The sequence below is a fragment of the Kogia breviceps genome, chromosome 2, assembly GCF_026419965.1.
Source record: "Kogia breviceps isolate mKogBre1 chromosome 2, mKogBre1 haplotype 1, whole genome shotgun sequence".
NCBI lineage: Eukaryota > Metazoa > Chordata > Mammalia > Artiodactyla > Physeteridae > Kogia > Kogia breviceps.
This window is the reverse complement of record NC_081311.1, coordinates 38,776,555-38,800,458: the sequence shown is the minus strand read 5'-3', so window position 1 is coordinate 38,800,458 and position 23,904 is coordinate 38,776,555. Positions and strand designations below refer to the sequence as shown.

At 42.7% G+C, this 23,904-nt stretch overlaps 1 protein-coding gene across 4 annotated transcripts in view; it reads left to right on the top strand.

Moving 5' to 3' along the window:
- Positions 1-23,904, top strand: part of PAPSS2 (3'-phosphoadenosine 5'-phosphosulfate synthase 2) — a 204,375-nt gene that overhangs the window by 152,353 nt on the left and 28,118 nt on the right. For all 4 annotated transcript variants that reach the window (XM_067025102.1, XM_059053998.2, XM_067025103.1 and 1 more), the window contains 6 exons: positions 14,582-14,699; positions 18,242-18,477; positions 19,901-20,039; positions 20,587-20,705; positions 20,833-20,946; positions 22,915-23,026. In XM_067025102.1, coding sequence (XP_066881203.1) covers positions 14,582-14,699; positions 18,242-18,477; positions 19,901-20,039; positions 20,587-20,705; positions 20,833-20,946; positions 22,915-23,026 — 838 coding nt within the window. The remainder of the gene's footprint in view (positions 1-14,581; positions 14,700-18,241; positions 18,478-19,900; positions 20,040-20,586; positions 20,706-20,832; positions 20,947-22,914; positions 23,027-23,904) is intronic.

The window sequence follows — 23,904 nt, the reverse complement described above, 5'->3', positions numbered from 1 at the left end:
TCTGTGGGTGGGGAGATTAGCCAAAGGCTCACAGCAATGTTTAAGCCACACTTTCGTGAGTGAGTAAGAGACAAATCGAAAGAAGGGCACTCCAAGCAAGGAGAATGTGGGTGAAAGCACAGAAGAACGGCGTTGGGGGGGGCTTGTTCTGGGCTGGTGCATGGGGTTTGTGTGACTGGTTCATGGAGTTCAAGGCCACACAGGGCAGTAGGTAAAGCTGAAAAAGGAGGTCATGGCGCCAAATTGAGGTCTCTGGACTTTACCGTAGAAACCAAAGGATTTTAAGCAAGAGAATTTTACTCTGGTGGCAAAGGAGAGAATAGCTTGAGAGAGATGAGGAGTCCAGTTTGAAGGCTGTCAGGGAGGTTCTTGTGAGTGATTAGCTAACAACAGTGAGATGATTTGAGAGGTATCTCTTAGCTAAAATTGACAGGACTCAGTGATAGATTGATATTTTTTTAATGAGGGAGGGGGCCGTAGGATGTCTCCTAGCTTAATAATAGATAGACCTGTGGGGCATTACAAATGATGAGGAATATGGGAAAAGGAGTAAGGGGTGATGACAAGAAAATGAATTCTTATTGATGCTGAGTTTCAGTGGCTCTGGGTGACTATACCTGCTAGGCATTTAAATATTGATATTTGAAGATAGAGATTTTGCAGTCCATAGCATATTGATAGTAGACAAAGCCTTGGGAACAGGTGAGAGTCACTAAGGGTTGTATAGGGGAAGAGCGGAAGGGTGCTGGAGAAGAACCCTGATATCTAAAAGGTTGTGGAGGAGGAGTGTGTGAAGGTGCCTGTGGAGGAGAGGTGAGAAGGCAGAAAGACACAGAGATAGAATAATATCTTGGAAGCTAAGGAAAGAGGGAGTTTTCCAGAAAAGAGTGGTCAGTGGGATAAAATGGAAGGGAGACATTGTTTTACGGATTCGTGGCTGCTCAGTTTCTGCCCCCAGTGCCTTGATGTGGCAACTCTAGTACAGGGTCTACATGAATCTCCAATCTAAGGACTGAGTATGTAACTGACTGGGTGTTCTGTATAGCATAAATTCTTAAGAGAATCTCACTGGGCTTCCCTGGTGGCGCAGTGGTTGAGAGTCTGCCTGCCGATGCAGGGGACATGGGTTCGTGCCCCGGTCCGGGAAGATCCCACGTGCCGCGGAGCGGCTGGGCCGGTGAGCCATGGCCACTGAGCCTGTGCGTCCAGAGCCTGTGCTCCGCAACGGGAGAGGCCATAACAGTGAGAGGCCCGTGTACTGCAAAAAAAAAAAAAACCACTCCCTAACACCATACACAAAGATAAACTCCAAATGGATTAAAGACCTAAATTAAGACCGGCCACTAGAAAACTCTTAGAGGACAACATAGGAAAAACACTCTTTGACATAAACCACAGCAAGATCTTTTTTGACCCACCTCCTAGAGTAATGGAAATAAAAACAAAAATAAACAAATGGGACTTAATTAAACTAAAAGCTTTTGCACAGCAAAGGAAACCATAAACAAGACAAAAAGACAACCTTCAGAATGGGAGAAAATATTTGCAAATAAAACAACAGACAAAGGATTAATCTCCAAAATATACAAACAGCTCATGGAGCTCAATATCAAAAAAACAAACAATCCAATTAAAAACGGGCAGAAGACCTAAATAGACATTTCACCAAGGAAGACATACAGATGGCCAAGAGGCCCATGAAAAGATGCTCAACATCACTAATTATTAGAGAAATGCAAATCAAAACCACAATGAGGTATCACCTCACACCAGTCAGAATGGCCATTATCAAAAAATCTAGAAACAATAAATGCTGGAAAGGGTGTGGAGAAAAGGGAACCCTCCTGCAATGGTGGTGGGAATATAAATTGATACAACCATTATGGAAAACAGTATGGAGGTTCCTTAAAAAACTAAAAATAGAACTACCATATAACCTAGCAATTCCACTTCTGGGCATATACCCTGAGAAAACCATAATTCAGAAAGAGACATGTACCACAATGTTCATTGCAGCACTATTTACAATAGCCAGGACATGGAACCAACCTAAATGTCCGACAGATGAACGGGTAAAGAAGATGTGACACATATATGCAATGGAATATTACTCAGCCAATAAAAAGGAATGAAATTGAGTTATTTGTAGTGAGGTGGAGGGACCTAGAGTCTGTCATACAAAGTGAAGTAAGTCAGAAAGAGAAAAACAAATACTGTATGCTAATGCATATATATGGAATCTAAAAAAAAAAAAATGGTACTGATGAACCTAGTTGCAGGGCAGGAATAAAGATGTAGACATAGAGAATTGACTTGAGGATACAGAGTGGGAGGGGGAAGCTGGGGTGAAGTGAGAGTAGCATTGACATCTACACACTACCGAATATAAAATAGTTAGCTAGTGGGAAGCAGCAGCATAGCACAGGGAGATCAGCTGGGTGCTTTGTGACCACCTAGAGGGGTGGGATAGGGAGGATGGGAGGGAGGCTCAAGAGGGAGGGGATATGGGGACATGTGTATGCATATGGCTGATTCACTTTGGTGTACAACAGAAACTAACACAGTATTGTGAAGCAATTATACTCCAGTAAAGATCTATTTTTAAAAAAAAGAAGGGAGTAATCTTCTTAGCCATAAAGATGGCTGTAACCACAGTTTACAATATGTCATTTTATTGAGTAGTGATACTAAAGCATATGTGCTGATGAGGACCAGAGTTTGTTTAAGGATATCCACATCTGTCAATCAGCCAGCAAAATATTTATTAAACTTCTATTATTCATTCAACAAGTATTTACTGAATACTTAATGAAGTCCAGCTACATCACATTTGCTTTCTTTTTTTAATCCTTGCAGCAATTAACAAGAATTATAATCCCACAATTTTGGGAGACTGAGAGAGCTTAGGCTTAACTCATTTAAGGTTTTAGTGGAGCCAGAATTTGAATTGACTCTAAACTGTCCAGCCTCAAAATCTATATTATTTCCTCTTAGCTGGGCCCTGTTGGGAAATGAAAGCTGTATAAGCTACGGCCCCCACCATGTAGGGTTGACAGTGAAGTCTAAAACACAAGTCTCTAAGTCGATAGAACATTAGATATAAGTCTAAAATATCCAGGATCTAATGGGGACAGGAGTTTAGCAGAGAGGCATCAAGGAAGGTGATTTGAACCCACGGGGTTTGTGCTGCTTGTTTTTTTTGGCCACACCATGCGGCCTCCAGGATCTCAGTTCCCTGACCTGGGGTTGAACCCAGGCCATGGCAATGAAAGCCCAGGATCCTAACCAATAGGCCACCAGGAAACACCCTGTGCTGCTTGAAGAACAGGCAGGGTGTGGTTAGGTGGAGGGTATGAAGAGAGTAGAAAATGTTATCGAAAAGTTCGCTGGATCCTGCAAAGGAAGGGCCTTAAGTTCCAATCTAAGAATCAGGACTTTATTCTGTGTAAGGACTTCATTCAATGGGGAGCCATTGAAAGTTTTGAATATAAAAGTAACATGATTAAAGGGCGTTTTAGAAAATTGATCTGATTGTCGGTTGGAAGAGGAAGTGAGAGAACTAAAGATTATTAAAGGGGTTCTGAGCCAAGGGATGGATGTGATGGATGCTTTACAACCTTGGGGAGACCAGGACGAGCAAGATTCACGGGGGACTGTGCTGAGGAATAAGGTTCAAAAAGCCGGGCCAAGCTACAGGGATAGTTATTCATGGCAGTGGAGGGCAGTCCAGCCAAGAGGAGACTCCAAATTATGGTCAAGAAGACAAGCAAAGGTCAGAGCTGGAGAAGGAGCTCATAGCATCCGGAGGTGTAAGGAGTGAAATGTGATTATATATGAGAAGCAAGCCAGGAGGACCTGGAGCAAGTTCTGTTGGAGAGGGTGACACAGATGAGGCCACTGGTTCTGGACTAAGACTGAAGACCATCTGGAGGCCTGCTCACCACGTAATGTGGAAATAGGCCTGAGCACTAAAGTGGAAGTCATGGTAAGGGTCTAAGTCAGGGTGTTAACAGTGGAAACTGGAAGAAAGATCCTTATATGAGAGATACTATGAAGAAAAACAGGACCTGTAGATGGATGATACATAATTAGAGAGGAATGAGAGCAGTGGCTCCTATAAGCCCTCAGAGTCATTTTAAGAACAAGTCATGTTCCAGAGATTAACTTGGAAATGGGTTATGCAGGCCTTGGAAAAGTTTCATCAAGAACCTTTCTCCATCAGGAAATGGTTTTTTAAAACTGTCAGTCTAATGTGCTAGGAATATTGCTACCCCCAGTATAACCATGGAATCTAAACTTCCCCTGTCCTCACTCACCATCTTTCCACCTGCTTCTCAGTGCAGGTGTGAGCTGTCCCCACCCAAATCTCTGAAGGAGGCTTTTGGGTCCAGGTGTGAAGATTTGTGAGCATCTGTGGGTGTGTGAACCCCTCTCCTGGAGGTCCTGAGAAGGAACTCCACACACATACTCCCCCAACTTCCAGCCACATATTTCTCCATCCTGGGTCCACTCTAGGACAGTTGCAATTTCCGGATTCTTTGGTCTAAAAATATTAACTCTTTTACCCTGCAATAAACTTCATCTAATCGCGTCTCTTCCACTTTCCTGCTTCTGAAGCAAAACAACATAGCCATTTTGAGGTTTTTTTTTTTTTTTCTCCCCTAAGGAGTTTCAGATCTCCTTTTTCCTCCTCCTTTTCTTGTGTTATTTACCCACATCCCTCCATATGGAAGATTGAGGGCTGCATGTGTCATAACAGGAGGTTTGGGGACATAAGGAGGGCTGAAAGAGGCTGAAAGAGAATTAATTCACCTCCATTTTGGAGGGACAAAAGGGGCTCAGAAGAGGGCACTTCTAGGTTTCATCAGTTTCCTCTAAAGCCAAAACTTTTCTTTCTTGTAATATTTTAGAATGTCGCCATAAACAATTTGGGTATGTCACAACTTATCTATGTGTTTAACTCTTATCAATGTCTTATCTATTTATCTCTCTGTCCTTCCTCTTTACTCCATGGTGTGCTTATAAAAGGATTTCTCAAATAACTCCAAGTAATTTTAATCCTTAAATCGGAAGTAAAATAATAAAGTCAGTGATTTTAAGAAACATGATCAGGAAGATAAAGAATCCAGCAGTGCAGAAACCAAGGTGATTATAAAGTATTTTGTTTATTGCCAAATCTTGTAAAAATGCACTCTTTTAAAAAATAGACTTTATTTTTTAGAACAGTTTTAAATTTATGCAAAAAATTGAGAAGATGATACAGAATTCCCATATATCCTGCACTTAGGTTACACTGTTACTAACTTTAGTGTGGCACATTTGTTACAATTAAGGAACTGAAGACACATTATCATTAACTGAAGTCCATACTTTTTTCAGATTTCCTTAATTTTTATCAAATATTTTTTTCTGTTCCAGGATCCCATCCCACATTGCATTTAGTTGTCATGTCTCCTTAAGCCCCTCTTGACAGTGACAGCTTCTCAGACTGTCCTTGTTTTTGATGACCTTCACACTTTGGAGTAGTACTGATCAGGTATTTGGTAGAATGCCCCTTTCTTGGAGTTGGTGTGGTGTTTTTCTCACGGTGAATGGGAGGTGACATAACGTGGTTGTTACGTCAAATATGATGTCAGGCCAGTGCAGGGATCCTGCCCGGTCCAGCCAGTGTGCTCCCTGCCCAATTGGCAACTCCTAACAATTGTACCCCTTGTGGCGCAGGCCTCTCTGTCCCCGCGGCGTCAAGGGGGCATCGAGAGGGCGACAAGGGTGTGGTGTTGGCGCCCGGGCTCCTGGGTTCACTGGGTCCGGCATATATATATATATATATATATATATATATATATATATATTTTTTTTAGAATGGGATTAATGTTGTTTCCTCTGTAACCTGTTTTCGCATTTGGGCATACAGCATGATATAGTTTTAGGTCAGTAAATACAGATGTGCATATTCAGCATATGGATATGCCATAAGCTCTTTAATTGATGGAAATTTTGATGGCTTCTATTTTAAATTAATATTATTATGAACATCTTTAGGTAATGATTCCTTTTTCTGTATTATGATGTCGAGGTTCTTTGAGAATTAGCGAGACTAGCAGGGGAAATCATAGTGAGGCATTGTATGTTCTCAACAAGACTTGACTAATTTTATTTCCATGGAAAAATGTGTTTTAAAATAAACTAAAATTGAAAAAAACATTTTTAAAGAAAGAGCTTTTTTTTTTTTTTGGCCACATAGCTTGGCGGGATCTTAGTTCCCTGACCAGAGATCGAACCCGGGCCCCAGCAGTGAAAGCACTCAGTTCTAACCACTGGACCACCAGGGAATTCCCAAGAAAGAGCTTTTTATCTTCAGAATTTTAAAACATATTGCAGAGCAACAACTATCAGTACCATAGGTGTCCACACTAAAAGTAGAAAAATTCTGTAGACATACATAAGAATACATAAATTATAAATACATAAGAATTATAAATATATAAGAATTCTAGAAATAGATTCAAACTACTAAAAGATTTTCAAAGTGATAGGGAAATGAATTATAACATATTTTGAGATCACTGAATAATAATGATGGAAAAGAAATAAAATTGACCCATGTAAGCACATGACACATTATTAAAATGTCAGATGTATCCAAATAGAATAGTTTAATCATAGTTTAATCATATCAAAATAGAGGTCTAAAGAACATATTTGGCTCAGCTATGATGAATGATCAAATGGAAGACATCAAAGACAACAGGAATATTTTTGTATATTCTTAAAATACCCTTTAATATAATATAACATATTACATGTATGTGCTATATAATAAAGTGTATATCAAAAGGAAAGTGAACAAAAAGTGTATATTATAATTAATAAAATTTTTACTATACAAAGTACAGAAAAAAGTACCAATATGCTTTTGGCTGCACTGAGCAGCATGCAGGATCTTAGTTCCCCAACCAGGGATGGAACCCGTGCACCCTGCAGTGGAAGCACAGAGTCCTAACCACTGGACCGCCAGGGAATTCGCCCACAGTACATTTTTTAAAAGTGGATGAGGTCATTGCCTAGATTGTCCTTACTTAATACCAAAAGAGACAAACACACAAATATCATAAGTAACTTACAACATGGAAAAATACATATTCTTACTAGTAACTAAATAGGTACGAAGTAATCTAGGGGGAAAAAAACATTAAAACTGCAAACATAACAAGTTAGTTGGAATATTTAGAAACATATATTGTGGTAGCCTGGTAACTTGGCTCTGTCTTTCTGGAAAATGAACTGGCAATACATAATAAGACTTAACGAAAGTTTGTAACTTTTCATACTCAGTTGTTTCACTTTGGGCTACAGACCCCAAGGAAATACTCTGAAAGGAAAGAAATATAAATAGATATTTGTAATGGTAAAACATTTGAAGCTACTCAGGTTAAGTAACGAAAATGAAGTAAGAATGATCTTTTGATTGTTTACATTTGTATGTAGTCTCAAAAGCCATAATATGCATGATATCATTTAGTCCTCATTGAGGAAGCTGTGACACAGAGGTCCCACAGCTGGGACTGGAAACTAGGAGTTCTGTCTGGGCAGGAGTAAGACCTGCACTTGGAGTCAGGAAGCCTGGAGGTGTGTTCTGCATCGTGCAGGTGTGGGACTTCAGCCAGTAGTTTGAGGATCTGCAAATGGGTCACAACGTCCAGTCTCCTCACCTCCCGGGCTTTGAACAATAAGTGCGATAATGCCTGTGAGAGTGGAGCTCCTACCATGAGCCTGAGAGGGTGATCACTGAGGTTGCTGGTTTCTGCAAGCAAACCTTTAAATGAATCTTCGGACTCCACACCGAGGTCAGGGAGGTTTGGGCCACTTTTAATTAGCAAGACAGCAATGAAACCACAGCCCAACAGCAGCGAGGGCCAAGTTCAAAGGCAACAGCAGAGTCATCATTAGAGAAAGAAAGTGGACTTGTTTGCACTGCGGGGGAGGCAGGAGGGTGTAGGGGGAATTCAAATCCACTTACTTGTTTTTGATTGAAGACATTAGGCACAAGTCAAAAACCTTTGAGCCCCGAGAAACTCGTAAACTGACCTGCGCTTTCCAGCTTCCTCATTCCTCCAGCGCCCTCTCTTTCATAAGACTACTCACTGTAGCACAGGCTCTGATTTGGCTCCCAAGGGTGCCTCGCCCTGCCATGAAATCATCTGAAGTCTTTTCCCCATGTAGCATCTTTTCTTCTAGTCACGTAAAAGCAAGGCCTGCCGTGACCTAGCCTATCCCACCCTGAGTTCCAGAAGCTCCTTCCTACCCCCCCTTTAGGCATCTCCGATGGGAGTGACGAGTGGATCTGGCAGAGATACTCACTGCAACGCTGGGCTGGGTGATGAAGTTCCCATCTTTAATAGCTCATGAGGCTAACCTGGGGCAAAGGCCATCCTTATGCCGGTGACTAAGCATTCATGACTGAGACAGCCAGCAGGAGAGCAGTTAAGTGTGGGGTGGGTAGAACAAGGAGGCTTCAAACTGGTGCACCTTGGAGAGGCATGTTACTCGCTGGGCTTTGGGTCAAAGAAAATGATCATCAGAATGGCAACAACATCTTCCTGTGCTCCTGTGCGTGCGTGTGCGTGCGTGTGCGTGCGATGCTTCACCCCTACAAAATTGCTTTCCTATCCATTGTCTGACTTGATCATGAGCCCCCCACCTCCCTAGACTTGCCTTAGAGTGGACCTAAGCCTTAGAACACTTCTAAATCTGGGTGACTTAGGCCTCAAACTACCATGATGTCTCCAGGGTAGGTTAATGCCTCCTGGGCCTCATCAGCCTCAACATCTTACCTTGTCATGTATTTTCTTTGCTACCTTATATAGAAAAGTATTTAATCCATTCAGCAGCCCTATAAGGAAACTATTCTTAGCCCCATTTTCAGAACAGGAAATGGAGGTTTGAGGATGTTTATCACTTGCCCAGGGTCACTGAGCAAGTAGGTTACCAAGAGGGTTTCAAACTCCTATTTGCTTGACACCAACACCCATCGTCATGCGACTCCTGGGAGTTTTTCTGGGTCAGTGACCTGGAAGAAGGTAGGGATTTTTGCATTTTTTTTTTTTTTTCCTTAGGAACCCAGAATAGAAGTATGCCACCAAGTTTGTGGTTTCTGGGCCACTTCCGGTTAAGTGTCAGGGTTAGACGAGGTGCCGAGGACATCTGTGTGCTCCTTTTCTATTCACAGGGAGGCAAGCATTTGTTCTTTAACATGTGCTTTGCTTTCCATAGAGAGAATCCTTTTTCTGACAGCCACTTTCTTTCCGAAGCTTACAACACCATATGCTCTTAAGAAGGAAGGAAGGGTTTCAACAAGGAAAAGAAAAGTTTTCGGCTGCCTCTCCCCTTTGCAGTTCAAATATCCTTCAAAACATCTGCTTCTATTTTATTTGTTTGCCTTTTGGAGAAAATCAAGGGTAAATTTGAGATAAATAAGAAGCAAAATATCTTCCCAAAACAAACAAAAAAGCCCCAGTACCTGGCCATCTGAAAAGATTTTGTTTGTTTAAAACATTGTTGGAGTGATAGAAAATCTGGACAAACACCCATGATTAAGATGCAGTTAATAAAAACCAACAGTTCAGAGATTAACTATTACATACTGTAAGAGAGTAGATCCTTCCGGTGGACTCTGATGTTTTTGGAAAACCAAGTGCTTGTTGGGGAGGCAATTAACAAGATCATAACAAAGTTTCCACAGAAGACTAGCAAAGCCTGGAGTTTATTCTGGATCTCAGCCTCTAGGAAGAAGGAACAGCCAAAAGAGAGGAAAAAAACCCATGTCTGTGGACAAATTAAGCACTGGTGGGCATTCACGTGCACAGGTAGGCAGCAGTCCCTTAATTCAAATGTGCTGTGATGGGATCAGAGCCCTTTTCCACAAACGCAGCTATGGTGAACAATATCATTCCACCATCTGCATCTTCTGAATCTTTTTTCTTCTTTTTTTTTTTTTTTTTGGCTGCGTTGGGTCTTCGTTGCTGCGCGCAGGCTTTCCCTAGTTGCTGTCAGGGTGTGTGTGGGGGCTTCTCATTTCAGTGGCTTCTCTTGTTGCGGAGCATAGGCTCTAGGCACGTGGGCTTCAGTAGTTGTGGCACATGAGCTCGGTAGTTGTGGCTCACAGGCTCTAGAGTGCAGGCTCAGTAGTTGTGGCGCACGGGCTTAGTTGCTCCGTGGCATGTGGGATCTTCCCGGACCAGGGATTGAACCCATGTCCCCTGCATGGCAGGCAGATTCTTAACCACTGTGCCACCGGGGAAGTCCCCCACCATCTGAGTCTTATTAGGTATTTCCGTATTTGCTTAGGTTTTTTTTTTAAATGGTTCTTTTTTTGCATGTGGTAAAATTTACATGTCATGAAGTACCCATCTTACGTGTACATTCCATGACTTCTGGCAAATGCAGACACCTATGTACCTCAAACCCTTATCAGGACGTACAGGATTGCCATCACCCAGAGGCAACTGCTGTTCTGACTTTGCAAATTAGTTTTCCCTGATGGGAGACGTCATTTAAATGGAATCACATGTATTTTTGGGGGGTAAGACTTCTTTGACTCAGCAAAATGTTTTCATTTATTATCATCCACGTTGCATATGTCAGTAGCTCATTCCTTTTTATTGCTGATTAGTATTCCATTAGAAGAGTATTCTATAATCTGGGCGTTTTGTTGTTGTTGTTGTTATCTATTTTCCTATTTGATGGACCCTTGGTTATTTACATTTTTGTCCAAAAAAGTTGCTAATCATATTTTTTTTTTTTTTTTTTTTTTTGTTATACGCGGGCCTCTCACTGTTGTGGCCTCTCCCGTTGCAAAGCACAGGCTCCGGACGCGCAGGCTCAGCGGCCATGGCTCACGGGCCCAGCCGCTCCGCGGCACGTGGGATCTTCCCGGACCGGGGCACGAACCCGTGTCCCCTGCATCGGCAGGCGGACTCTCAACCACTGCACCACCAGGGAAGCCCTAATCATATTCTTATACAAGTCCTTTTGTGGGTATAAGTTTTCATTTCTCTTGAGTTAATGTCTATGAATGCAATTGCTGAGTCCTAAGGGAGGTAAATGTTCGACTTTATAAGAAACTGCCAGGTTTCTTTCTGAGATGGTTGGACCACTTTACACCTCCACTCTCAACACATGAGAGCACATGGGCTTCCCTGGTGGTGCAGTGGTAAAGAATCCGCCTGCCAATGCGGGGGACATGGGTTCGAGACCTGGTCCGGGAAGATCCCACATGCCGCGGAGCAACTAAGCCAGTGTGCCACAACTACTGAGCCTGTGCTCTAGAGCCCGCGAGCCACAACTACTGAGCTGTTGTGTTGCAACTACTGAAGCCCGCGCACCTAGAGCCTGTGCTTTGCAACAAGAGAAGCCACTGCAGTGAGAAGCCCGCGCACCGCAACGAAGAGTAGGCCCGGCTCGACGCAACTAGAGAAAGCCCACACACAGCAACAAAGACCCGATGCAACCAAAAATAAGTAAATAAATAAAAATAAAATTACAAAACAGACAAACAAAAACATATGAGAGCCCACCCATCCTTGCTGACGGACGATGTTATCAGTAGTGTCTCACTTTGGTTTTAATTTGCATTTCTTTCATGACTAGTGACATTGAGCCCTTCTTCATGTGCTTATGGGCCATTTGTGCATCTTCCTTTGTGAAGTGACTGTTCAAAATTTTTGCCCACTTTTATAAAGTGGGTTGTCTCTTTATTATTGAGTTGCAGGTATTCTTTATATATCTTCATGTCAGAGGATGGAGGGAACACATAGTGCCCACTGAACTAAGAAGGCATCTTGAGACTGAACAAAATGAGGCAGGCAACTCCATACAATCAATGGATCAGTTTATTATGGGGTAACTTACTCACAGGATGGGATCAGGATTGTGTCCACAACGATCCAGAAGCATTCGCAGCCGTACTCCATGCCACTGAGGGGCCATTGGGACAATTTTACATTAACCTAGAGTATGGGGGTAGGTACTTGGAAACAGGACGTGCCTTTCTATGTCAAGACTTACGAACGGGTAACGAGTTTCGTGGGCATGAGGAATACGTCAGTGAAGGTTTTCGTCATTGTTTGGGGACTAACAGGGCATAGAGGAGAGGTCACCTGGTTCTCATGATTATTAAACAATATGTATTAACTACAAAGCCCTCGATGACAGAGAAGTGATTCACTTTACATTACAGTCCCTGGCAGGGTCAGCAGAAGAACAGGAGAGACTGTAACGGCCCAAGATGGCTTCAGTTATGCTAACAGCCATACACTTCACACAGTAGAGAGATATATGGCTGAGACCCTCCCTCTCCTCTGAGGGGCCCAGTGACTTGATCTTTTTGTCTGTATTTCCCCCTAAAATGTTGCCAGGAATTCTGCTTTGTTTAGTACTATATTCCCAGTGCCTCGTATGGCCCCCGGCACTTAGTAGGAGCTCATTTACATAAACATTTACTGAAACGGATGAACTGACTTGTGGGCCTGATATCCACACCCAGTGTTCTTGAATTTAATGGCAGTGATTAACAAGGAAATGGAGAGAAAGAAAATTTTAATGCTATCCTTGAGCCATAAAGTGTACTTGGCACAAAAGACTCAGGATACCTTCAGGGGATTTATTCACCCAGGGAAGACACGGCTAGAATATCTCATGGACTGGCCTCATTTGTCCCCCTTTATGAATCCTCTCGTGCAAGCCACCCCTGATGTCTACTATGTCCCAACCCCTTCCACGTCTTGGGTTCTGACCAGGTTTGTTTGATGATCAGAGCGCCTAGCCTTGGAGAGCTTTAGGTAACTTAACCCAGCCAATCCCAGATTTCAACACCTCACCTACCTCTTGGTTCCCGCTGACACTGATAATGCTGCTCCCTGCCAGCTGGCCCCTTAGTGGGGCTCTGTGCCTCACTAGCAGGCCCAACCCACGGGTGTGCACTGCCTTTCTGAGCCCCCAAGGGCCAGCAGGGGGCTCCTTCCTCCTTGGTCTTGAAGTGGATTTCCTGGTCCTAATGCAGATGGCTCTCCTGCTGCAGCTATACACTGAATAATCATTGTCAGCATCCACATTTGTAGGGAACTTGGCCATTTACAGAGCATGTTCCCATCCATTATCCATATAAGCCTCCAAACAGTCCTATTTGTATTCCCCCCCTTTTTTTTTTTCCCAAAGGAAAGGCATAAAGAGGTGATTTAATTTGCTTCAGAATGTAAAAGTTGCCCTCATGTGACCCAGAGTTTTCTAAAACTCTCTGGGTCTTGCTCAAAGAATATTGGAGCTTTTTTTTTTTTTTGCCCTGGTGGGTATACATGTACAGTGTTTAAAAGGCTTCATAGATTTTTATAGTCCAGCAACTTGGATTACATCTGTCATTAGAAATTTAATTACCATACCAAAGACACATATGGGCAGTTCTCAATCTTTGTATTTTTATTTAACCATCATTATGAGTTCCCCTGACCCACCCCCTCCCCGCTTGGATCACATCTTCACATATTATTTTTTTAATTGTCCACCACAAACTGTATTTATCGATTCACTTTACCTTTTTTTATTCATCAGACGTGTACCTTCCAGTCAGAGTTTAGGGTCAGGATCAGATAATCTGTGCCCTCACGGGGCTGATTTTATTACAGCCAAAATAAAGACATTCAAGATTTGAGTTAGCCTCCAAGACTAATAACTGGTACATTTCCATTTCTTCAGGCCTTTCTGAAAGATTAAAAAGTTCATACACTGACCCTTGGGAAAGTGGAAGCAGATTTTAGGACTTGTGAAAAAGGAGTCCTGTTTCGGGGATAAACTCTCAAGTTGCTGACCTCTGTGTCTGGGTGGGAGCAGGAAGGGTATAATGGCCTCTAACTCTTCGTTCTGTGATCGGAGCCTCTCCTAGCTCTCTAGAGAGGAGCTCAACCAGCCTCACCCTATTATTTCCTCAGTGGCTGGAGTATTTGGGCTGTTTTCAGTTCATGCCCATGGGACTTGGGAAGAACATGCATTTACTGAAACAAAGACATTCCCCTAACCATTACCTAAAGGTACACATTTTCATATGCAATGGAACCAGAACTTTTGCATTGCATCAATAATTGCCTCATTCGGGCTTCCCTGGTGGCGCAGCGGTTGAGAGTCCGCCTGCCGATGCAGAGGACACGGGTTCGTGCCCCGGTCTGGGAGGATCCCACATGCCACGGAGCAGCTGGGCCCGTGAGCCGTGGCCGCTAAGCCTGCGCGTCCGGAGCCTGTGCTCCGCAGCGGAAGAGGCCACACCAGTGAGAGGCCCGCATACCACAAAAAAAAAAAGTGCCTCATTCAAATTATACTTTCAGAGGACGGTGAGGGGTATGCTAAAGGCAGTGTCTGTTTCTAAATTAGTAGAGTTAATTAATGTTACTCTGTATGCCAATTATAAAAAAAAAAGGAGTTTCTGTTAGGGAAGGCTATTTATGTAATCTGTTATTTTATTATTTTAGTATATGTATACCTATGAGATTTATTATTTTATTAATTGAATATTGTGCTTGCTCTTGTTTTGTAGGAGACCCAGCAGAAATCCACCAATGTTGTGTATCAGGCACATCATGTGAGCAGGAATAAGAGAGGGCAGGTGGTTGGAACACGGGGTGGATTCCGAGGATGTACCGTGTGGCTAACAGGTATGCTGTGTTGAGATCTATATATTTTTTAATGGAAAACTGATGGTGACACACAATTTTTAGGAAGATAGTGTCACATACATATTACATGTGTATGTTCACATTAGAAGGAGGCTGAGAGCTGTAATAGAAAGCTGGGGTGTTAGTCCTAACTCTACCCATCAGTGAGAAATAGGACTTCCATCAAGTCATGGAATGTCTCTAGTTCTCTGTTTTCACCTCTTTGGCAGGAAAGGATGGGACAAGTTGATTATGACATTCCCATTCAGCTCAAAGGAATTCTGTAATTCTTAATTTCATGCCTAAACACATTTACTGGCAGTTATGAACGGAGCTCTCCTAATTTGACATCAAGCATTTGGCTTTCCATTAGAGATATTCTTTATTCTTTTCTGATGTTTTAATATTCTAGGGGGCTATTTTACTTATTTAAAAAAATTAAAATCTGTGCAAGAAGCAAAACTAATGTTTTCTGTGTAGCTGAGTATTGTCCCTTGTGTATAAAAAAAGAACTAATTCCCACCGAGGTGACCAAATGAATCTCCCTTTTCTTGTGTTTTTATAGCCCCAGAATGTCAAAGCTAAGGGTTAGTGACAGAACTGGAATTAGTCCTCGGCTGTTACCTTGTACTCTGAGTACAAGGTAGAGGAAGTTGATTCCTGGGAATGCAGGTCCGACATAGGCTGGACTCAAAAGAAAAAAACAGGCTCATTTCGTAGACATAATATTTCGTATGGAGATGAACTCAGATGCAAAGATATGTTTATCCAGGTTATGAAATCAACTTATGTGTTAGTTTGCTCACAAATGCTAATTTATTCTAACCAGAAGATAGTTCTAAAATACACAACAAGCGAGGACCTGCCTTGCGTCTTGCTATTCTGAGTCTTTCCTATTCCTGTCTAAGGCAGCCTCATTCTTCTCTTTCAAGTTATTTCCTAGTGCCTGTGGCACTTGCCCTTGGTTTCTGGGTTTCATTCATCCCTGGAAGAACAACTTTCCCTGCTTCCAGGGTGAGGCTGGACAGAGGGCAAGGAGGCTGCTGCGTCCTAGAAGGCAGATTCACCTGCCGCAATTCCTGATATGTTTCCCCCGTTCCCTCTGAGAGACGTGACGTGCAGCAGTGAATAAAACAGCGTGCTCCCGATGTTTCCCTCTTGCTATGTGTTTGCCTTCATGAGATGTTTTGCCTTCATGTGTTTGTCCAAATTTTGAATTAGGACATACCCACAGAGTCCATTTTTCTTAATGTAAAACACCCTTGAAAAGACAAAAAGAACAGGTAGAAGAGAAAAAAAAAAATCTCAAGGGTATACTTCCTCTGTCTTTTCTTACTCTCAGAAAGTCATCTTTTCCTAGTTTATTTTTTATTCTCATATTACAGACGTTGGATATTGACCAGGCAAATCAGGAGAAACCAAATACTTCAAAACTAGAGAGTTGGAGTTGGGTACCAGCTTCACCTACATTAGCTGTGTGATTTTGGACAAGCCAACCAACCTCTCTAAGCCTCGGTTCCCTTATTTGTAAAATGAGAATAAAGATAATACCTGCCTCATAGAGGTATAGGTAGAACAAAATGAAATAAAACATATATGCACTTAGCACAAGTCCTGGTCCCTAGTAAAACTCTCAGTAAATGTAATTGGTGTTACTTCAATGTATTAAAATAAATATTCCAATGATCTATTTTAATACAGCTAACTGTGTTAGAAATTTCTATTGTTTCTCTCATTTTCTGATGCAAGAGAACGTAACAGAGATTCAGGAGTCCCATTTCTCCTACCCCACAACTGGACATAACTTTTAAGAGGAATTTATCACATTAATTTCTAGTCAAATGAAACTGAATTACATAAAGATATAATAGACAATGCCTTGATTTACAAAGACTGCCAACACATTCTTCACGTAGCCATTTCTTCTAATGATCCTCTGTCAAAGCCAAGTGCATGACTTTAAAACATAACTAAAAATATGGAAAATACTTGTTTACCTTTCATATATCACCTTTCTTTCCAAGTCTCTCTGTCCTGTGTCCCTTCTTTACTCTTACTTTTTATTTTTCCTCTTTCCCCCTGCTGTCTTCTCTGTATTAACAATTTCTTGACTTTCTTTTCTGCCCCCGTCCTGACTTTTCCTCTTCCGGGTGCTGTCTGACAGTGGCTTGGCATCACTGCATTTTTCTTCAGGTTCAGAGATCTTTAGAACAACTGAATTTTTAGAGGGCTCCTTTTCCAGGGTGGTTCATATTTTGAGCTCTTAATTAATTTTAGTGGGTAGCATTTCGTTCGCTTTCTCCTTACATTCTCCCTCATGTAGAAATTATAGTGTGTGTGTGTGTGTGTTCCCAATCACTGTGCTTTGAAACCATGGTAAAAGGCACCTTGTAACTCCACTCTCGTGTAAAGACTCCAAACACCTAAGAGTATATGGCAACTCTAACTACATCTACAGCGTAGTTCAGGGTGGTTCTCTGTCTTTGTGTTTTGAGAATCATTTTGGAAAATCTTGAAAACAAAATGACAGTATGTTGGTTCTCTTGTCAGATGGGTGCTTAGCACAGTCTCCAAGGGAGGTGGGCCTCCCAGTCTCCAAGGGCTGGCTGTCCCTCCACTCCAGCTGATGGCTCTCATAAGGGAATAGGAGGACACCACTGCCAGAGCCTCTTATTCTTTTTCAAGAGAAGCCGTAATATGAATTTGTATGCACAACTTTCTAATCTATAAAATACTGTGCCGGTAAAGTGTTACCAACTCAGGTCCTTGGACTCCTTAATCAATAGAAATTGATAAGAGGCCGGACAAGGAATTCAGGCAAGGCTTTATTGAGGTCCCTGCTGCATCAGGGGGAAGTGAAAACAAGAAACAATTGCCCTTGCTCACTCCTGAGGTGGGGAGAACCGGTTCCTTAAATGGGATGCGAGTAGGGGCAGAGGGGTGGTCAGGCTGGAGCAGTGGCTTAGATGGTCGGCTGACCCTCTTGGTGGCGCCGTGTGCAGGAAGCATGCGCAGTGCCCTGCTTTTGCTCCCTGCACCTCAGAAATGGCAGCTGGTTTCTGGCCTTTTTATCTTATTGTTTATAATTTGCCCCAGCTGTGGCCGTGTGCAGGTATTTTTAGTCCCTTATAGTTTCTTTGTATTCTGTTGCTCCAGGAGACATTTGCCCAGGTGCAAGCACTCTGGTAAAGGGTCCCAGGTCCCAGCCCGTCTCAAAAGCAGAACACACCAAGGACCATATGTAGCCTGCCAAGGTCTCCCTATTGACGAACCCCTTTTGCTTTGAAAGGCTACAATCCTAACAAGGGACAAATAGTTTTTTCAAGATTTGAAAGAAATGCTAGTACTTGACTTGTAGTAAACTTTGCTTTTTCTAGATTTGAATGGTTTTGATTTGAGGTCAATCCAGTGATTGTAATGAGGGTTTAGTTACGCTTAAATTAGGTAAAAATTAGGATCAGTTCACAATTAGGATCAGAGCACAATTTATTATCTCAAACAGTCAGAGACAGTGCCTGTCCTGTCTTGCCCATTCTGAACAGGTCTCTCTGGTGCTGGAAAAACAACGATCAGTTTTGCTCTGGAGGAGAATCTCGTCTCCCACGCCATCCCTTGCTACTCCCTCGATGGGGACAACGTCCGTCATGGCCTCAACAAAAACCTTGGATTCTCTCCTTGGGACAGAGAAGAAAACATCCGCCGGATTGCTGAGGTGGCCAGGCTGTTTGCCGACGCTGGTCTGGTCTGCATTACCAGCTTCATTTCTCCTTTTGCAAAGGTAAAATGCTTTGGCAACGCACACAATTGCCACACACAGCGCCAGGGCTCTCAAGCTGCCAGGATGAGGAGCCAGCGGAGGGGAGGACAGAGGAATGTCATACTTTCAGTTTCCCCCACTGGCTCTCCTTCCCCCACTTGCTCCCTCATTTCCTCTCTTTAATATTGGTTATATAAAGAGAGTCCCTTCATTTCCAGATGCCAGGGCACCAGGTGACATAAACCCTTCCCCTTTCACAATGGTAAGGTACACTTGGCCAGAGTTGAAAGGAAGAGAAAGTTAAACAAGAAAAATTCCAAAGCTCGGTAATTTTATTGGGTTGGCCGAGAAGTTCTTTCGGGTTTCCCTGTCCCTTCTAACCGAAAAGCCCGAAAGAACTTTTCGGCCAAGCCATTATTTCTCCAAAAAGTCAGAGGGCTTAGCTTACTAAAGAAAAACAGCAGTTCATCGCCAATGCATCGGGTTATGTGTGTTTAACGTTGAAATCAACAAGGTGGAGTGTTACTCTTCTTGTTTTAAAACAGGAAAGTTCTGTGAATTACATATAAGACACTATGTACTTTGAACACATCCTTTGAATGAAATGCTCTCATATAGCCAGCCCTGTCTTTTTTTTTTTTTTTTTTTTTTGCGGTACGCGGGCCTCTCACCGTTGTGGCCTCTCCCGTTGCGGAGCACAGGCTCCGGATGCGCAGGCTCAGCGGCCATGGCTCACGGGCCCAGCCGCTCCGCGGCATGTGGGATCTTCCCAGACCGGGGCACGAAGCCGTGTCCCCTGCATCGGCAGGCGGACTCTCAACCACTGCGCTGCCAGGGAAGCCCCAGCCCTGTCTTTTAGTTGGGATTCTTTCCCATTTTTTTTGTTTGCTTTTTTTTTTTTTTTTGGAAAGTACTTGGGAGATTTGTTTACTAGAGTGAAATTTCTGGAGTTTCTCTAAAGGGCTAGTTTCCTGACACCTCTGAAGAGCTCAGAGCACACAGTATTTTGTGATGAAGAATTTCACTATGAAACCTCTTCTTACATTCATTTTTTTTTTGCCAAGTTTTTTTTTTTTTTAATTTATTTTTGGCTGCGTTGGGTCTTCGTTACTGCACGTGGATTTTCTCTAGTTGCGGTGAGCGGGGGCTACTCTTTGTTGTGCTGCACGGGCTTCTCATTGCGGTGGCTTCTCTTATTGGGAGCACGGGCTCTAGGCATGTGGGCTTCAGTAGTTGTGGCACGTGGGCTCAGTAGTTTTGGCTCATGGACTCTAGGGTGCAGGCTCAGTAGTTGTGGTTTACGGGCTTAGTTGCTCCATGGCATGTGGGATCTTCCCGGACCAGGGCTCAAACCCGTGTCCCCTGCATTGGCAGGCGGATTCTTAACCACTGGGCCACCAGGGAAGTCCCTCTTCTTACATTCTTAAAGGTAATTTTTTTCCAGGATCGTGAGAATGCCCGCAAAATTCATGAATCTGCAGGACTGCCATTCTTCGAGATATTTGTAGATGCGCCTCTAAACATTTGTGAAAGCAGAGATGTAAAAGGTCTCTACAAACGGGCCCGAGCTGGGGAGATCAAAGGTAGGAGAGCCAGTTCAGCGGTATCTTTGCCACTTACTTATGCCACCAATTCTTATTAGTCTGTGCCCAGAAATCTGTCTGAAGTTTCAAAAACTGTTTTCCAAAATTGCATATAGTGCACACAACTTTTTATCAAACCGTAATATCTTCAATATGTCCGTGGGCTAGTTAAAACGTGGGCTTGTATTTTTCAAGAACTATCACCCCAGCCACAAGCAAGCAAGTTTAGAGAATTAAAATGGATATGTGTATGTGCGTGTGTGTAGGAGGAATCTTTCAGTTTTCCTCCTACTTGTTTTCCGTTTCCATTCTAATCAGCTGCAGAGGGCTTGGACTCAGATTTTGCTGATAATTGGGGCTTTCTGTATTGAAACCACAGCTGTATATGTTCTTATCTATGGCTAGAGGGCAAGGATAGCTGTTTGACCTTTTCTGTTTTAATCTGAATACAGCGGTTGAAAAAGTTATTGCAACATGTGTTATGTCTTATTGAGTAAAAAGATTGTTCTGTTGGTGCAGATGTGATTTTCAGCCTTCTGCCTTGCAGGGTTTACAGGTATTGATTCTGATTATGAGAAACCTGAAACTCCTGAGCTTGTGCTTAAAACCAATTTGTCCTCGGTGAGCGAGTGTGTGCAGCAGGTGGTGGAACTTCTGCAGGAGCAGGTGGGTGGACTGAACGTCTTTTTTTTTTTTTTAATAGTTTTATACAGTCATAAAAGATCATCTGTTTACTGAAATGTTCTTTTTATAGTTTTCATTCCAAACTGTTACCAAGTCTGCTTCATTTCAGAACATTGTACCCCACACTATAATCAAAGGCATCCACGAACTCTTTGTTCCAGAAAACAAACTCGACCAAGTCCGAGCTGAGGCCGAAGTGCTCCCTTCGTTATCAATTACCAAGGTAAGATGGTGCACACTGGCTAATGGAGAGTGAGGCTTAATGTCAGTCATTATAACCCATTTACAAGTACTCTTAATTAATAAGGAAGATAGGCATAAGGAAAATGCAATGCCTATAAAGAAAAACACCTCATTTTGCCGATTTATTTTTTACCTCTTCTTCAAGAAAATCTCTCATCAAGTGTTGCCACAAGGCAGCTGATCAATGCCATGTACAGAGGCAGACTGGGAACGTAACTTCTCTATTTGCAGAGGACAGTTTTATATGCTTGTCATTATACCTTCAGTTAGGCCAGCGCTCAAGCATTAGGCAGTAATTATTTGTTGGCAGTTGCTGAGAAAATAGTTTGTCCAGAATACAGGTGTTTCTTGGACCATTGAGAAGGAATTTGAAGAAAACAAGAAGCAACCCTGATCTAAAGTGACATGAATGCCTTGATCGTTCTTCTACTCTGCACGTCCCACTCTTCCCTCACCAGGGGGAGGTCCGGTCTGAGGAGAGGGAGCTTTGGTTGCATTGATTTTGCTACCTAGAAGATTTAGTTAAGATGCAATCCCAGCAAACAGCCCTGCAGATGCCTTGGCCTGTTTACTGGTTAGTGTTAGTTGGTTCATATAAGGTGATCAAGTCTTCACTGGTAACCTTTTGGTATCCATTAAAACCTTGGACATTTTTTTAAGAGGCAGAGTACATTGGGAATGTGTTTCAGCTCATGAAGACCCCAGGCTTTAGTAAGTCATGATGAATTTATAAACACAATAAATTCTGAGTTTTCCAATGCTCCAGGCAGGTAAGAAACACATAATTATAATTACAGTGCGGAATAATCGTTCCAATAACAAAATGGTCTGCAAGGTACAGAAGAACTTCAAAGAATCTAATGATTAATTCTTTTGATCCTAGGGGTGACAGGAAAGATTTCAGAGCAGTGGCCCATGAGCTGGGTTTTATTTTTATTTACATCTATTTATTTATTTTTTGGGGGGGTTATTTTTTTATTTTTATTTTTTGAGCTGGGTTTTAAATGACGAACAGGGTTTTCAGGTAGAGGGGAGGATGGCCTTGAAACCACGTGTGTGTTCAGATGGCACACTGTCTGGCACTGTTGGTGACTAGGCCCCCAGGTGGGGAGTGGTGGCTGGTAGACAACCCTACATGAGCCCCTGGGGCCAGAGCTCGAAGGCCTGTCAGTATCACGCTCAGAATTTTAGACATTTGTCTTTTTTTTAAAAAATTAATTTATTTATTGTTTATTTTTGGCTGCATTGGGTCTTTGTTGCTGCACACGGGTTTTCTCTAGTTGCGGTGAGTGGGGGCTACTCTTTATCGGGGTACACGAGCTTCTCATTGCAGTGGCTTCTCTTGTTGCGGAGCATGGGCTCTAGGCGCACAGGCTTCAGTAGTTGTGGCATGCGGGCTCAGTAGCTGTGGCTCGCGGGCTCTAGAGCGCAGGCTCAGGAGTTGTGGCGCACGGGCTTTGCTGCTCCGCAGCATGTGGGATCTTCCCGGACCAGGGCGCGAACCTGTGTCCCCTGCATTTGCAGGCGGATTCTTAACCTTTGTGCCACCAGGGAAGTCCCTGGACATTTATCTTAGTGTCAGTGCTTTGCTCGGTTCAGTCAAATAACTAGCACATTTGGTGAAAAAAATGTAGCCAAACCAGAATTTTTGTGGAAAAAAGAATGAACAGTGAATCTTCAATACAGTTGCACATTGTAAGGATAGCCTAAAGTGTTCAAAGAAGTCATCCCAGTTTGAAATGTTTTCACCACTCTCCCACAGAAAGTTCTAGACTCAAACTTCTCCAGCCCCTAGATCATGGGTCAGCATTACATATGGGAACGCTTAAATCATAAAAGGTTCTGCCTTCATTCTCCTGTCAACTGAATAAGAAAGGACTGCCCTGGGGCCAGATGGCTGGAAAATGGAGCTTATGGAAATGTTCACCTGCTTTTTTGTGTTTTGCAGCTGGATCTTCAGTGGGTCCAAGTTTTGAGTGAAGGCTGGGCCACTCCCCTCAAAGGTTTTATGAGGGAAAAGGAGTACTTGCAGGTTATACACTTTGGCACCCTGCTAGACGGTATGGGTTTTTGTTTTTTCATTTGTTTGTTTGTTACTTTTTATTATTAAAGAAAAGACTATTTCTCATAAGTTTTCACAGGAACAAGAAATGCTAATCCTTGGTTTGTAAATCCTATTGTGAAAATATTTAGATTATTTATGGTGTGTCCAATTATGTATAAGCTTCCATTTTTAGGATTTTTTTTTTTTTGGTTATCCTCAAAGGATTATTGATTATTTAAAGCTAAGGAACCAAAAAATAAAGGTTTGACTTGAACACAAAGCCAAGAGAAGGTTAAGTCTTTTTCACCTCCACCTGCCCTTTGCTGGCCTTGATATTCATGAGGCAGTGGACAGTCAGAAGCACCATTGACAGCTGCTTGGACCATCTTGGGAAAGCCAGGATGAACTTGGCACTCATTGCTGACTTGCAGGATGCCTCCCATCCTCCAGCAAACACTGTTGCAGCAGCTGCTTTCCTTGGTGGATAATAAAGAGTTGATATTCATGCCCATACATGAAATATATTAGGATGGCTTCATCCACTAAACTCTAATACGGGGTGTTAAGGCAGCTTTCTGGGCAGAAGCTGAATGGCTTTTAGAGAACTGCTCCTGTCAAGGTTGGAAGGATGTCTCATTCAGGAAACTTCCGGATCCTTATCTGATCATTTCCTTCCTAGAACTGTCTTGACCTTATCAAATAGAACTTATTTGTTTCAAGATCGTGTGGAATAGCTGAGAAGTGGGGGAGGGAATTTGTAATACTGAGCAGGGCTCCAAACCTTCTAGGAAGAAAAATCAAATCAGGTGTTCTTTCCTGAGAAAGATGTTCATGTTCTAGGTTTGTGCCTCTGCCTGGGGAATGGGGCGTAAAGCAACCCCAGTTATAGTTAGG